Source organism: Montipora foliosa, chromosome 8 (assembly GCF_036669935.1).
Source record: "Montipora foliosa isolate CH-2021 chromosome 8, ASM3666993v2, whole genome shotgun sequence".
Taxonomy (NCBI): Eukaryota; Metazoa; Cnidaria; class Anthozoa; order Scleractinia; family Acroporidae; genus Montipora; species Montipora foliosa.
Window position 1 is genome coordinate 24,205,119 of NC_090876.1, and position 15,550 is coordinate 24,220,668.

The following is a 15,550-nucleotide window of genomic DNA, read 5'->3' on the forward strand; positions in this document are numbered from 1 at the left end:
CGCGAGGCACACGAGAGGGAGATCCATTCTGTTTGAGTTCTAGTTCTTTCTGGATCAGGCGCGTTGACACGAATAAGCAAACTTATAAGGTTCAGTGATTTTCGAAGCTTGGTTCCATGTTCCGCTAGGTTTACTCTCTTGTTCCGCCAGCTACTGAATTTATATTATATTTTGAATGTCGTGAAGATAGCTGTGATAATTACGTTTATTAGGAGCACCAGCCCAACTTAGCAAGAATTCTAAACACGCGCCGGCGAACGTGATTGGCTCGCATCATGGCAGGTCGGATATGAGCATGCGTAATGGTACGGGAAATGCACGTGTCAAAAGAATATAAAAACAACAAAGCTTCCTTCTTAGGTCCTAGAGATATTGTGTCATTAGCAGCCAGGTATCTTTTATGTCCTTCTATTTATCTAGATCTTTTATGTGGACCGCGGTCATTTTGGTCTCTTCACAACTGCGGCTCGTTTAGAATAGAATGCCATCAACCATGTTAGACTCACATCTTTGTCCACCTAAAACGAAAAAGTTTGCTCACAGTTGTCGGAACACAAGCTCTGGGAGGTTTACTTACTGCGCACCGCCTTTACATAGATTATCAACGAACACCAGGATATTTCAGCCCGAGGAGATGGAGTCTCGGATAATTTTACCGCCTTCTTTGTTGACTCATTTAAGCGAGGAAGTTCTTGTTCTTATTTTGGAGTATTTAGACTTTAAGAGTCTTGTAATGTTGGGAAAATCTTGCCGACTATTTCATCGACTCTCCCTTTCGGATCTCATATGGCGTCATCGATGTAGGGTGAGTAGTGTCGAATTGTCTTTTCGTTTCAGCGGAGGGAATCTTTGTCTCGACATTTAAATTTTTGGATTGTATTATAGTAGTCGCTTTAAGATGACTTGTTTCTTTCGTCGACTTGTTCCGAATAGAGAAGAAAAGGCCACATGAACTCATCGCTCAAGGAAAAACATTCGTTGTTGTGGCCGTCCACAACGGAAGCTTTTTTTTTTTTTTCGGTGAGCTTTCGGGAGTTCAAGTTGTTTTAACCGAAGAATGGCGTTCATACATATCCTTTAGTTAAAGAGTTGGTGTGGCCTTCTCTTTTGCCGGCAAATTAATCGCAGAACTTGAATTTTCCATTTCCGATTTGCAAATGCCATGTGGTAGTCGAACTCGTTCGGGCAGAATTTTAGTTGGAAATTTGGTCCTTTCTCGGCCCTGTTTTGCCGAGTTATATAGTTAAATCATGTTCATTATATTATCTCGAAGTCCTGGCTTGTTGCATCGTAGGTTTTCATGTATCAAGGAATACTTCAGTAAAAACGAAGAGGGCGAATGCTTTCATTTGGGTCTAATATATTATTCAAGATATTTAAGCTGCCAAGAAATTCGAGCTTTTATTTTATTTGGACGCTTTCTTATGGCAAATAGACTATTGCAGAATCTGCCAGATAGATGATTGAGAAGGGTTGTCGAAGTAGCCAAAGCCGGTTAGGCTGATTTACTTCCTATCTGGGTTCGGAGGAAGGGAAGAGGGTGTCGGCGTGCTCTCTCTCATGATGTTAAAATGGTAATGAAGAGATCGATTTCAGCGAATTTAAGTGGTTGGCGTTGAATAGACTGCTTGTACTGAATGCTGTGTTAGCGTAGCACTTTTCCATTTTCTCCTTGTGGCATTCGTTTACCCCAAAAAGCAACAACATGGCCTCTCCCTTCGACTGTTGTTCGGTTTCGTTTCCGAGACGTTCAGTGCGTCCATGGCTTTTGAAAATATGGTGTTGATTTTGCATGGGGAAAGACCTTGTCCAAGAAGTGAAATATGCACAGCTTTTTTGAACAAGAGGACATGAATAAATAAATTGAGGCTTTTTGAAAGGACATTTACGCGATATTATCGGAACCGGAATCGATTGCTTTGTGTTTCTCTTTCGCCAGGTCCACAGCAGCTGCCGTCTTGTTTCGCCAACAAACACACTCACTAGCCCTCTTTCTATTCATTGTTTGTGGCGAATTGCAAATAACGTCTTTCTTTCTTTCGAATCTCAAATTTTTATCTAAAGCCACTTCTATCTTCACATGTTCCGGCTGAGGCAATGTTATTCGTTCAGAGGTTTTCCCAGCTGAGCTTTTTACTCTCGAGAAGTAAGCTTACCGAAACGACGAAAAACTCACTTTTGGTAGAGAAACGGAAAGAAAAACGTTTGTTTATGGGCATGTATTATCAGTCTCTTTAAGAGATACCCCCTGCATTCACAGTTCAAAGTAGTCCTACTGAACGAGGCTTCCTCTGCAGACTTTTTTTTTCATAATAGTGAAGCACCGGCCACTTTCCTGTACTAAACTTTTGAACTCATTCGTGTACATGGCCATAAATTGTTACGTGGTCCAACATCTTTACATTCTGCTCTTATAGAGATGTGCCCATCAGCTGCAAGCACATTTGACTATGTAGATACAGATTTTCTGCATGCAGGATTGATTCTCAGTTGCACCCACGAGACAGTTCTTGGATCAAACAAAGTTACTGCTCACATTTTGAGTTACAAGTAATTTAGTTAGACTGTTCTAAGGATGATTAGGGTAGTGCTCCCTAAAGGTGGTACAAAACTGTGAGTGGCTTATATCATGCTACTCTATATATATATTATATCATGCTACTCTCAAACTCTTTTCCACTCTATAGATGGAGGAATTTATCTTGAAAGAGCTAAAGTGAGCCAATCCCTCAGTGTTTATTTGGCAGTGCTTTCTGTCCACTTCTTTCTTTTTATGAAAATTTTACTCTTATTATTCATGTTAAAAGCATCAAAAGATTAAGACTATGGTACCAAGGCGAATCAGTCAATTGTTGTGAAGATCTTTGCCTTTGCAATTTGGCTGATGTTGTTAGGTCATAGGCAGTTTTTGATAATATATAGTTCATCAGTGTTATCATTTGAAAGTCAAATGATGCTTTCTGTTTATACTTATTTGCAGGACATCAGCTGACAGGCGTGTGCTTTTATCATGTCAGCCTGCTTGTTTTAAGAATGTATGCTTTTAGTTAACAGAAAAACATCGAGATCCTAATTACTTAGACATTATAGTTGAATTTGGTTTGTCTTAAAGTGGTTCATTCTCTCTTTTGACTGCAGTTTTTATTCTCATTCCAGGTGGACTTTGGTCTCAGAACAAGGTGGCCGGAATACACTTTCGTTTACCTCTACGAAATGTTTTACAAAGCTGAAGTTCTTAAGAATGATCACAATTTTTTCAGACCAGTCAGTCAACTAAAAACTTCTGTCATAGTTTGGTATCTTTTGAACCCTGTACCTCCTTCTCAAAGTGTAAGTCATTTAACAGCAAGCCAAGCAAAGTCTATATGGGGATTGACAGATGAAGAACTAGAGTCAAATTATCATGAGTCAGACAGAGGTTTGTGTTAAGTGGCTCCTTTTTTGTTCTCTAAACAATATTTTAGTATTCCTTTATGAGCCATTCTGGATTTGTGCAGGGAACTGGGGCGAGTTCCAAATTTGAACCAATCGATAAATTGACACCACATGAAAGACAACATCCAGATTGGCGATCTGTCCAAATTTGATGCTTTTAGGTTGAACAGAGATCATGTTACAGACTTTAAAACATACAATGTAGTAAAAAATCCGTACACCCCCAAAACCATATAAACTCTTGGAAAATTTTATCAGATTTGGGACAACTGGAAAATCCTGTCATGGACCTACTATTTGGGAATAGGTGAGGTGAAAATCACTTGGTTTGCCTATATTTCTGAATATTACAGAAATCGTAAAAAAATTAAGGGTTTTTTAAGGTTTTAGGGGACGCAGCCTCAAAATTAGAGACCTTTGTATGGGTTTTTAACTATGTTTTTAAGTCGGTAACTTGGTCTCTGTTCGACCTAAAAGCATCAAACTTGGACAGATGGCCAATCTTAATGCCATCTTTCATGTGATGGTGTCAATTTATCAATTGGTTCAAATTTGAAACTTGCCTTAGTTCCATGCGCAATTCCGGAATGGCCTATAGCCAAGCGTGTCATTTCTATAAGTTTTTTTTTTCAGCTGTCAAGTTTTGGTTTTCAAAGGTTGTTCTGTATTTGGGCTACCTTGTCAACTGCCATCAGAATAGTATCTTTTTGTAATCTCTAGTTTTACCAACTTGTTGATATCATGTGAAAGCTATTTAAGTGCCTATGAAGTGTAAAACATCTTTTGCTTATTTTAAAGACCATTTTTGCTGCAGGATCTATTTAATACAGGATTGGTTTTGTTGTTTATTGTCAAAATAATGGTCACTCTTGGTAAGCTTATACGGAGATGTACAGCATTATGGGCAGCAAATGTGTTTCAACTCTGACCATCTGCCTGAACTTATCTGTTCAAAATCCAAGATATTTTGGTTCATTGCAGAATGAGACTGGAAGCGAAAGTGTTCCCATGACAACTTGTCTATTGGTGCCACTTTGTGCCTCATCTGATACACATTACTGGTGCCAAGTTTGAATATCATTACTCCAATATTTTTGGAGATATTCTCAATTTTGTGATTCATTACATTCATTTCCAATTGTTGTGATGTCATCAATTTTTTAACAAAAACTTGAATATCTCTGGAACGAAAGAAGGTATTCCCAAAAAACAAAAACACCATTCTTCATTGTTTTGAAAGGTCTTTAAATTAAGCAAAATATATTTTTTCACTTCATAGGCACTTAAATATCTTTTTTGTTGTGTTCATTTAAATAGTGCAGCTAAGTGCAGTAGAATAAGTGTTCAGTGGCTTTCTTCATTCTGCTGATAAAATTTGGAAAAAGTAATTGGGAAAAGACACAAACAATGGAATATGTAATTAAAATTAAAAAAATTACATCAAATTTGAGTTTTATGCTCCTGCAGATAATGGTTAATTATTTGCAGGAAGAGAACAGACCCCACCCCCACCTGCACCAAAATGTTAATAGCAGTGCTTTAGTTTTAAAAGAGTAAAACTGTGAATTGTGTGACCGATCCTTGCATGTTTGTGTTTTGCTCTGTTGTGGCTTAAGAGTTTCAGTAAAATGACATTTATTTAAATGTCATTTTATTAACAACTGTTCAATTTATATTTGCAGAAAGGGACCTCCACGAAGACTACCCTTCAAATTACTATGAATGGACTAGTTTATATAAACTTTTCGTTAGAAAACATGGAGGAATTAGGCTAATGCAGACTTATGTTCTCAAGCGATGTCTGAGAAATCGGCAAGCCCTTGAGGAACACTTTCAATTATCTTTACACTCTTCACGGCAACAGAAATGGTATCAATTCTTAGAAGATAGGGATGCAGGAAATCGCAAGGCCTTGAAAGCATTGACAGAGCACATGCCAAGAGTAACACATAGCTACATGCTTCACCAGGTAAATTACAACTGTTACAATAGTATTGTTTGGTCATGAAAACTGACTCTGTTGTAACTAATAGTCAAAAGATCAAATTTTAAGATGCATGGGACTTGTTCTCGGAAAAAACCAAGTCCGAGGTAATTTTTGATAAGACTGTCATTAGAAAAATAGTTATTGCTGCTCTTTATGAAGCTATTTACGAGGCAAGGCAACTGACACTCGTGCTTGATACTTTCACAAACAAACAGGAGAGATGGCTAAAATTCAGGCTACTGGTTTTCTCAGTAGGAATCCATTTCCTTGCGTGGCAGAGCCAAGATAGGAAAAGCACTTTTGCAGTTTTGATAAAGTCTAAGTAAGGATTGAAGCAGGGCAATAACGTTGAACTAACTTGGCACAAGGCACAAAAAATTCTTAACCCATTCACTCTTCTCGCTGCCAAGGACACCCCCAGTTTACAAGTAAAATTGTCTGGCATTAATTTAAAGGATGATAGTTTTGTTCCTCTTTCCTCAAATATATCATAGGTAAAACCCATGAAAAATTCCCAGAAAATGTTATTTTGTAAAACTCCAAAAATATAAATGGAATTTGGTCACTTGTTTGTCAGATCACAGCAATGTACATAGATGGCCATTTGAAAGGTGGTTTCCAAACTGTTAAAGCATATGCTGATTTCTGTGGGTACTTCAAGAACTGGTTAGATGCTAAAAGCAACAAACTCTTGGTACAGAGACAGGGAGAAATGGTGGCTGAAGACTACAGAGCATGTCTGGAGTACGTCAACGGAGAGGTAAACCACTTGGGTATTAAAGTGCTACTACGATGAAAAAACCAGCTCTCGTTTTTCTTCAAATTTTGAAAGTACTTGCGTTGGTTGCTCAATAAGCCAAATTTAATTTCAGAACACGAATTTGACAATCTGAAAGCCAAACACTGTTGTGCTGCATACTAATTAAGCTGCATTCTCACACTGAGTTTTTAAGCTAGTGAGTAAGTGACGTCACTCTCTCCGCTATCCAGATCACTGAAAGCTTATCAGTCAGAACCGCACCAAGTAATGGCGGACCTTTAAATAAAAAAGGTGGAGCTCAAATGAATAGTCTTCCTCTTGAAATTACTACAAAAAAATTTGCCTATTGAGCAATCATTGCAAATACTTTCGAAATGTGAAGAAACACAAAAGCTGATTTTTTCATCGTAGTAGTACTTTAATTTAACTGCTTTTTTGAAAAAAACAGTGTTGTGGTTAGGAAATATGGACACAAAGCGTTAGACTTCCAACAGTGTACAGGAGGATGTAGACCCACTCGGGTCAACAGCAGTTTTAGGCCCCCTCCATCCCCTCTGGATATTTTTGAATCTGCAGCTTGTTCTTTCCGGATTAAAAAAATAATCTCATCCACACGTAGCGTATTTAAAGCAAATTTGCCCATCCACACTTTTTTCAAAATATATGGATCCAGATTCACTCTAGTACTCAGGATTCCTCAAGGAAACAGAGGTAACAGAGTATGTGCCATAAAGAAGTAATGTTGCCCTTGGCAGCCATCTTGAGAATTCGTGGTAAGGAACTGGGCTTGATCTTGTTACGCCATCCAGATTAAAGAAATTCTAAATGTAGTGTCCACATGTTCCCGGATTCATAGCAGATTTAAAAATATCCACTCTGGAGAGCATATTCGAAAAGTTCGGATTCGCCAGCAAATTCGCTGGAAACGTGTGCACGGAAGGCGTATCCAGAAAGAAAAAGATGCAGATTCAAAAATATCTGGGTAAGAAAGGATGGGGCCTCAAGTATCCTGCCAGGTGTTCTTAAAAAGTCTGAGATGCAGGTGTGGACATCACCAAATGTCTTCCTGTAGGGTGTGGCTGTTCTAACAGGTGGCAAATGAGCATTGCACCATATTGCATTTATGACATGATTTTCTAGGTAATAAAATCACCAGTAATGAATCATATCTGCAGTAAGCCCTATAATAATAATAATAATAATAATAATAATAATAATAATAATAATAATAGCAATAATAATAATAACAATAATAACAATGATAATAATAATAATTGTCTCGCTAGTCGTTGTTGCAAATACTACAGCAACAGCGCAGCTCAACAAGGTTGAACTGAAAGCATGCTATGGTGCCCCTGGCAGCCTTTTAACGGTTCATGTATGACCTTGGAGCACAGCTTACAGTCAGCGGCAATCAGCTGTCTGCTAGTATTTGCTGAGGGAGGAAAACCGGAGAACCCGGAGAGAAACCCTCAGAGCACAGTAGAGAACCAACACAAAATCGACCCACTCATGGTGTCAGGTCCGAGAATCGAACCTGGGCCACAGGGGAGGTGAGTGCTCTCGCCACTGCGCCAAACCTGCTTCCCAAAAGCTGCATTCCATACAAATTGGTTTTCAACTTCCTGGGGAAACATTGGTATTGCATTTTCAAACTTTAAAACTCGTGTTTTGCATAATTATATAATAAGTTGCGTTTACACCCTGAAATTTTAAGGTAGTGAGTAAATGACGTCACTTTTTGCTAGATCCAACCCTCTGAGGTCCAATCGGTCAGGTTTGAACGTGAGTAATGGCAGACCTTGAAATCCAAACCTTACACTCAAAATAAACAACCTTTTGGATAAAAATGAAATCTCAAAATTTTACTAGTCAGGTGTACATGCTTTCAAACTGAAGAAAAAAAGAAAATGATTTTGTGATCATAGTAGCACTTCAAGGAAGCTATAAATTGTTTTTAGCCTTTAAAGTTAATGACGGTTTGAAGGAAAAATTAGAATCAACATAGTATTAAGTAAAAACATCTAGGCAGTCAGTGGGCTGTTTATGAACCATAATGAACCTCCTAAGACTGCAATTACTTGGTGAAAAAAGAAAATTTGGACCAAGAACGCCCATATGGAAATCTAGTGCTCAAAAAGCTGAGCAAAACTATCTGTTAACACCTGATCATTGATTGCACAACAGCTTTCAAGACACGCTGAGGAGATTGAATTAACAGTGAATGACTTCATGAGCAAAGCTAAGCCATATGTTGAAAGACTTCATGAAGTTTGGGTTTGGCAGAACCGAAAAGGAACAGCCTACGGGAAGGAGCATAGACCTTCAACAGTGGTCAGACGGCACAAGTGTTACAGGTATTTTGAAGGTTTCTGTTGCTTTCAACTTTGTTATGGGAACTGCTAGATTCAAGCTCATTTTTTTTCCTGTTCTGTTAAATAAAGTTTCAATCATTATAGCCTATGTGAGCTTAGAACAGGGAAGTGGTTCTTCTTATAGTTTTCATACTCCAACCAATAAGTTGTTTTTGAGGTGCTGGCTTTTTCTTTGTCAAGATCTTTCTCATGTTTCGGTTAGTTGTCTAATCATTGCCAACTTTCTGACCTACAGGGAACAGGTAACAATAATGTAGGCAAAACATGGAGTTATTTCGCTGAAAAGGGTTCTTTTTGTTATCCTGTTGCCATACACATTTCTTATGACTTTTGCAAGCAGTCCAGTGCAAACGTATGTACCCCTTAATACTTAAAAATCAAATTTGACCATTTTCCAACCACAGTGTACTTAAGGAGACCTTTGGTGGATTATACGCATGGTGCATAGAAATAAACAGGTCACTTTGCTTCTTGATGTGAAAATCTAAATGCAGTATTTTGACTTGTCTGAGGTGCAATATTGCTAACGGCGTGTTTTGAATAAACTTCGATGGCCCAAACGTATTTTTCATGTTTCAAACATTGTTATTACAGCTAGCCTTCTCTGGCCGAACATTTCTTTTTAAATAGTGGATATTAGTGACTACTTCGTATGCGGTGATTGCAGAGATGTTGGGTACCGGTGTTAAGCTTTTACATCACGGATGGGTAGTCGTATTTGAGCCACAGCAGTTTGGTTTAGTTTCAATGCATTTCTAAGCATCCGCGGCTCCTGGCCCCTAATTGGTTGTTTTCTTGGTGACTGCTTTTACCCGACGATTTACCATTGATTATCTAGCTACGTCGCCTCCCCGAAAAATAGATGGCTATTATTCTTCACGCCTGGAATAACAGCGATATACTTAAGAAGAGATTGTTAGGCTCTTGTTGTCAAAGCTAGAGTTCCTGCACTTTCTTCAAAGAACAACGTCCGAAAAAGCGTATAATTACTAAGATGGCCCAACCATCGACAATTTCGAGTTCGGTCCCAAACGAACGTTGTTTTTCAACTACACAATTGACAATATAATATTGGAACTGCGTCTTGCCGAGTTAAATTAATGAGCCGTTCAAGAAACTTGAAGAGAGTCGTTGTGTTTACTTACATAAGCACAGGAGTGGGTCAACTCATTAGTTTTTCATTGTTAGATCCAGTGGTTTTTAAGATGAAAAGGCGGCAAATCCAAGACAAACGAACAATGCCGTGCGGAAATTTTTCACATTTCTACCTTCCCTTTAATTTTTCTCTTTTTCCGCCATTTGTTTCAGTCAACGAGACCACTTTTCTTTGTAATGAATATTCACGTCATATCGACTGCTTTTGCCCGGGTGCGTTGGTGGACAATCAACAAACACTGATATTGCTCTAGCAACTCGGAAGATCGTCACTTGGAAGTATTTGCTTTCGCCGGTCGTGTGCTAAGAAACGAGTATCACAACGCCCCTTCGCAAGTGCGTATTCCACTTATCATCTGGGATATTCGATAATCGACACCTAATTAGTAATCTGCGAAACCCACAAGCTCAACATTGTAAAGGAAGTCGTAGTGGCCGGACATAACATCCTTTAATAGGCTTTACAAGTAGCGTTTGAAGAATCGCTTCGGGCAGCGTATATGGCTTCACAACGGATGCGCTTAAGTACTGAAAGAGTGACCTGTTGTTCGCAACAGGCAAAGTCGAGTGGAAAAATGCCCATTCAGTTTTGGCATTCAGGTGAAACGTCTTTTTGTCAAGATCATCATTCCAAAACCTTCTGGCTTTTCAAGTGCTTGACACCAGAGGCCTGATATTAGCGAACGAATGAACAACATTGTTTTTCCTGATCACGTTCTCAACGACAGAATCAGTGTCGATTGGATTCTTTCACGTACAACTTTTTCGATAGTGAGCTGGAATCTCAGCTCGCAATTCTTTGATTGTGGGTGTGTTTTTTTGGATGTGTTGTGATTGAGGCGTGTTGAAAATGACTGAATCGTTGTCTCAACAGTCTGGTAGTGTGAGGGAGTGGAATTTAATACTGTCGTTATTCAGAGATTCACTGAGGAAAAATTAATATATTGAATAGTTCGGAATCAGAAGAAAAGAAACTTCTGGAAAAAAAATTGTAACAGCGATGTTCCGCTAGACTCAACAACGTAGCGAGCGTTAATGGATAAGCATTCCAAAAGAATTTAATATACAGTAATGCATCCCTTGTCCGGTCTCAAATCTGTCTTTGGCAGACACTTCATTTTTCGGCATCCCTTCATTACAGGATGAGCGAAATAGCTCAAATATATTGATGTGATCATGAGTCATTTCTTCCATTGTGTTCTTAGGTTAAAACGAAAAAATGGCCGGTATTATTGTTATATTGCTTTCATAGTATGTTCTGTTTCATTGCTTGCAGCCATTCTTTTGTGAATGTTTCGTATCTTTTCAGCCGTGTACATACCTTATTTTTTATTTCAATTTTGTGAGACAGCGGGATAAATCCCTTTCATGTTTTACGATAACATTTTCTTGTTGAAAAGACGATTTAAACTTGAGAAAAAATGTCCTAGATACCGCAACGGCCTTGGCAAGCGATATGCGGTTTATCATCCCTATTTGAGGAAGAAAGGGATTTGTCGTTAAAAGGCAACATTTTAAACCTAATTGCACCTTCCTCTTCTAGTAAGGGAAAAAACATCGTTTTACATTAGTAATGGTTGAATTAGTTATGGTATTTATTTCATTCGTAAGATGTATATTTTGAAATCTGTATAATTTTTTTCCTTCAAAGAAAAACCATTCATTTATTCATGATTGTCTTACAGGGAATTCCTTGAAAAAGGCAATCTAGAAGACTTCACAAGATTGAAAATGTACTTTGAAAGGAAAGAGGTGGTGGTGGCTTGGTTCAAAGACAACAGTTGGTTGCATACGTTGCTAGGAGATTACGTGATGCGGCCACTTAGACCGGCGTGTCTGTCATCTGATCTTTCTTCGTCTCATTTTTCCACCGACTGTGTTTCAAGTTTGGTGCAGAGGTGAGGACGTGAGACTTGTTTTAGTACAGTGGTTTATTCCGAGAAGTGCAAGACACATCCTGAGGAAATTAGCGCGAAAATCTGGCTTGAGATAATTAGTGTGAAAATCCCGTTTGTTCAATGCTCACGTCTGGAGAGGAAACAGGTTTTAATGAACGGTGTTTAAGGTTTCTCATTTCAAGTGGAGGAGTCGCTGTAAACACGAGACTTTACCTTTGATTAAGCTCGCCTTGTGGGATTTCTCTTGTTCTCCGGAGATTTCGCGGGAAACTCTGAGAAGTTTAGATTCGTGTTTAAGGCTATCTGATTCGTGTTTAAGGCTATCTGATTCGTGTTTAAGGCTATCTGATTCGTGTTTAAGGCTATCTGGGAAACTAACTCTAAAGTTAAACATAGTTCCATTTTCGAGTACTCGATTTATAGTTCAGGGTCATTAACAGTTGAATAATTGAAAACAACGCGAAACTAACTGGTTCAAAGACAACAGTCAATGAAGGCCTTATCAAAGATTAAGCCTTTCTCTCATTTTTGGCCCAAGTAGAAAGAAAATTCTTGCTGTCCAGCAAAATCCTGGATTCGTTTACCCTCAAATAAAACGCTTATGGGTCGCGTCAGGGGGCTGCAAAACAAAGCAGCTGATCTATTCCCAGTGCTTCTGCCTGGTGCGCCATTTCGTTGACCTGGGAAAGAGATATGCGCAACTGAGTAAAACCGGCTTGTTTTTCTGGTTGCACCACTTGTCTCTCCTTATCTTTTTTGCTTATTTGTTTTGGCGCCGCGACTTGAATTACTCTCTTTCTCTCAGCCTCACTTGGGCGGCAGTGATTGCAAACAAGTTAACAATTTGTGGTAAACTCTCGTCAGGCTGTGTTCCGTCAGCTGTGAGCTAAGCTGATATCAAGGGAAGCCGACGGCTCTCTTACCAATTTATTTCCTCTTTCCGTGTTCCATTGGTATTTTAAGGAAGTTGTGGTGACGCAAATCGGAATTGTACAGCTGAGATATCTGATGCACGGTCTCCGATAGAACTGTGTACTTAGAGCTCCCAGCAAAAGCCGCTACTAGTAGCTAAATTGCCTGAATTCGACAGAAACGCCTTACATTGGGTTAGCTGAACCACTTCATCTTTAGAATAGTCGATAGCGTTTTCCAAGTCCTCTTACGGCTGCTTTAGCGGTCGTCAATAATTTTTGAAACATGAAGATACCAAAAAGTGAAAACAATATAAGAGTTCGTGTGAACTTTCTAGGAACAATACGACTCATTCCCTTTGAGGCTTTACATCAATGACTCGCTATTTGTGGTTTCCTTCTTAGACCAAGTGTGGACCGCACTGCCGCGGGGAACTTTAGTGCATTTCCGTTCGGCATTGTTAGTAGCCTTTTTGAGCCGTTTGGGTCTTGCAACCCTTCGTAGGGTCATTGTTTCATTTGTTGACCAGAAGTGCTTAACTTTGTTTTAGGTTTCTGGAGACTGGATGCCGCTCAGACTTCAACAAGATCCGCATGAAGCTATCGGAAATGGGCTCAGTTCAGCTGCAGAATCTTGTGCGCAAGTCTCGTCAGCTGCGAGACTCTATACAACAAGACGTGATGAAAGAAGACTGTGTTTATGTCAACGATTATGAGGACAGAAATCTCATTAACTTCTTCGGCAGCGACCCTTTCTCAGAATACGGACGAAGGATAGAAGTTGTCACATTAGACTAGTTAGGTGAAATAATAAAAGGGCCTAAATTCGATCTCGTAAAATATACTTGTAATTCTCGATTTTCCTCGATCGTAAAATGGACGCTGGTCTATTGAATCGACGACTGGAAATGTTAGCGGTCTCTCCCGCTTTTGTCGGATTTCCTTCGTTTGGTAGTTGTATTGCCCCCATCAGGGCCAGTCTTACATGAAAGGTTTTTTTTTTTCGATACAGGACAAATGTCTCATTCTTCTTGTTTATAATTATTTGTACATGGTGCGTTTAACGTAGGTGCGAATGTTTTTCAGTTGCTATGACCGCTAAGTAAATTATTTATTGTTTGAAGTCGAGCTTATTTTGGTGCAGCTCGGTGTATTTCAGAAAAAGAGAACATTATTTCATTGCATAGTTTTAGCCTAGACAAGATCGCGCGATGACTGTTTGTTGTAAATGATAGAATGTCAAAGTTTGGGTGGAAGAGTTGAGATCCTTTATTTGGCATTTAATTTCTTCATTCCTGCTCTGGGGGGAGGGGTAGGTGCTATCTTTGCATAGTGCTTGTTTCTTTAATTTTGTACGAAGTATTTTTACATGAAGTTGATATTTTCGGAAGAAGTGTATAATAGAATATTTAAGCGTACTGTAATTTGATGAAACTTCCGACTACTTTTTGGAGAAAAAATGAAAGAAAGAGGAGGACAATTTTTTTTTTTCGACCAACTTTGGTCTTGTTAATAGTAAGAAAACGTACGATTATTTATTATGCAAAGAAATATTTAGTGAATTTATCAACATATCCTATGAAGCTTAGAATGACAAGTTATATTAGTGCGCAGCGCCGTAACTCTTCAAAATGAGAGAAAGATGTTTGATTAAAAACATTGATCAGTATTGTGACTTGCGGAAAAGCTTTTACTTTTTGTCATATTAACATGTGTCCGTGCAATTTCGGTAGCCTCGCAGATCCTACAAGGTCTCACCTGATTGGAGACCACCCTTGAGGTTTAACAAAAGAACAAATAACAGAAACAAGGGACCCTAGAGGATAGAGTTGCATCCCTTTTGTTTTAGGCCTAGGGTCCATTGTTTCTGTTATTTGTTCTTTTGTTAAACCTCAAGGGTGGTCTCCAATCAGGTGAGACCTTGTAAGAGCTGCGAGGTGACCCTGCAATTTCGTTGCTGCAATGCGTTGCAAGGCAAACTTGGCAGAGCATAGCTAGCACCGTTTGCGTAATAGACCTTATTCCAAAATGGCCGTCATTTAAATATTCATTTGTTTTTATTCAAATTAAATTAGCCCTTGATGCCTCGTTCTTGAGCTGAAAATTCAAAAGAATATTTTGCCTTGAACGAGGCATCAAGGTCTAATTTGAATAAAAACAAAAGAATATCTAAATGGCGGCCATTTTGGAATAAGGTGTATCGACCTCTTTAGCTTGTTCGTTTGTTTTCCCATTCCATACCACGTGATGATAACAAGAGGCTACGGGTTTCCTTCGAAATATTTTAAGTCCATTTTCTTAAAGTTCACAGTTTCAATGGATGATTTTTGTTACAATATCTTGTTCAGTACGTGCAAACGTTGTTTTGCTGTATTTGATTTATGCTCATACCTGTGTTAATATCCATGCAGTTCAAATCCCAAGTATAAGGTTCAAATTCCGTGAACCAACCAATTTCAGGGCAAAAGTTCACTGACGTAAATCCTGGTATCTGGATGGGAAGACCGTCGAGATATATACGACACGATTTTGCCTTTCGTAGACTATATGCATGGTAATTACTTTTTTCAATCGGGATACTCGTATTTAACGGAATCCCTAAACTTTAAGGGACAAGTCACAAATCTTTTAAAACTATGTACAAAGTGATTTCTTTTAATCCCGCACGAATTTGGCCAAATAGCACCAAACTGCGTTTCAGGAAACTTGCACAGGTCCCGTTGACTTCGATAAATGTAACCTAAATAACATGTTGACGGAATGTACACTTGATTAAGCCTGGTTATCACTAGCTTCGCAAGCACGGGAGTGCTTATTTCAGGGTGAAAACAGGCCTGACCCAAGCATGTGCACAAGGTCAAGAATCATTTTTTTCCTTTTCCTTGTGCTCAACATGTCCTCCTACCCGGATTTATCTGATATACACAATTGCTAGATTGCTCTGAATTGACTGTTATCGTTAATTTAGGACACTGCCCCAGGACTTCTGGTAGCAGAGAAAATAAGAAAGATAAAAATTGTATCCATTG

At 38.8% G+C, this 15,550-nt stretch overlaps 1 protein-coding gene across 1 annotated transcript; it reads left to right on the forward strand.

Moving 5' to 3' along the window:
* Nucleotides 1-352: 352 nt before the first annotated feature.
* On the forward strand, nucleotides 353-14,190 carry LOC138013222 (uncharacterized). Its single transcript, XM_068860241.1, has 7 exons — nucleotides 353-805; nucleotides 3,157-3,418; nucleotides 5,118-5,404; nucleotides 6,000-6,182; nucleotides 8,370-8,539; nucleotides 11,398-11,610; nucleotides 13,073-14,190. The coding sequence occupies exons 1-7, from the start codon at nucleotides 482-484 to the stop codon at nucleotides 13,317-13,319; spliced, it is 1,686 nt and encodes a 561-aa protein (XP_068716342.1). The 5' UTR covers nucleotides 353-481; the 3' UTR covers nucleotides 13,320-14,190.
* The last annotated feature ends 1,360 nt before the right edge of the window (nucleotides 14,191-15,550 follow it).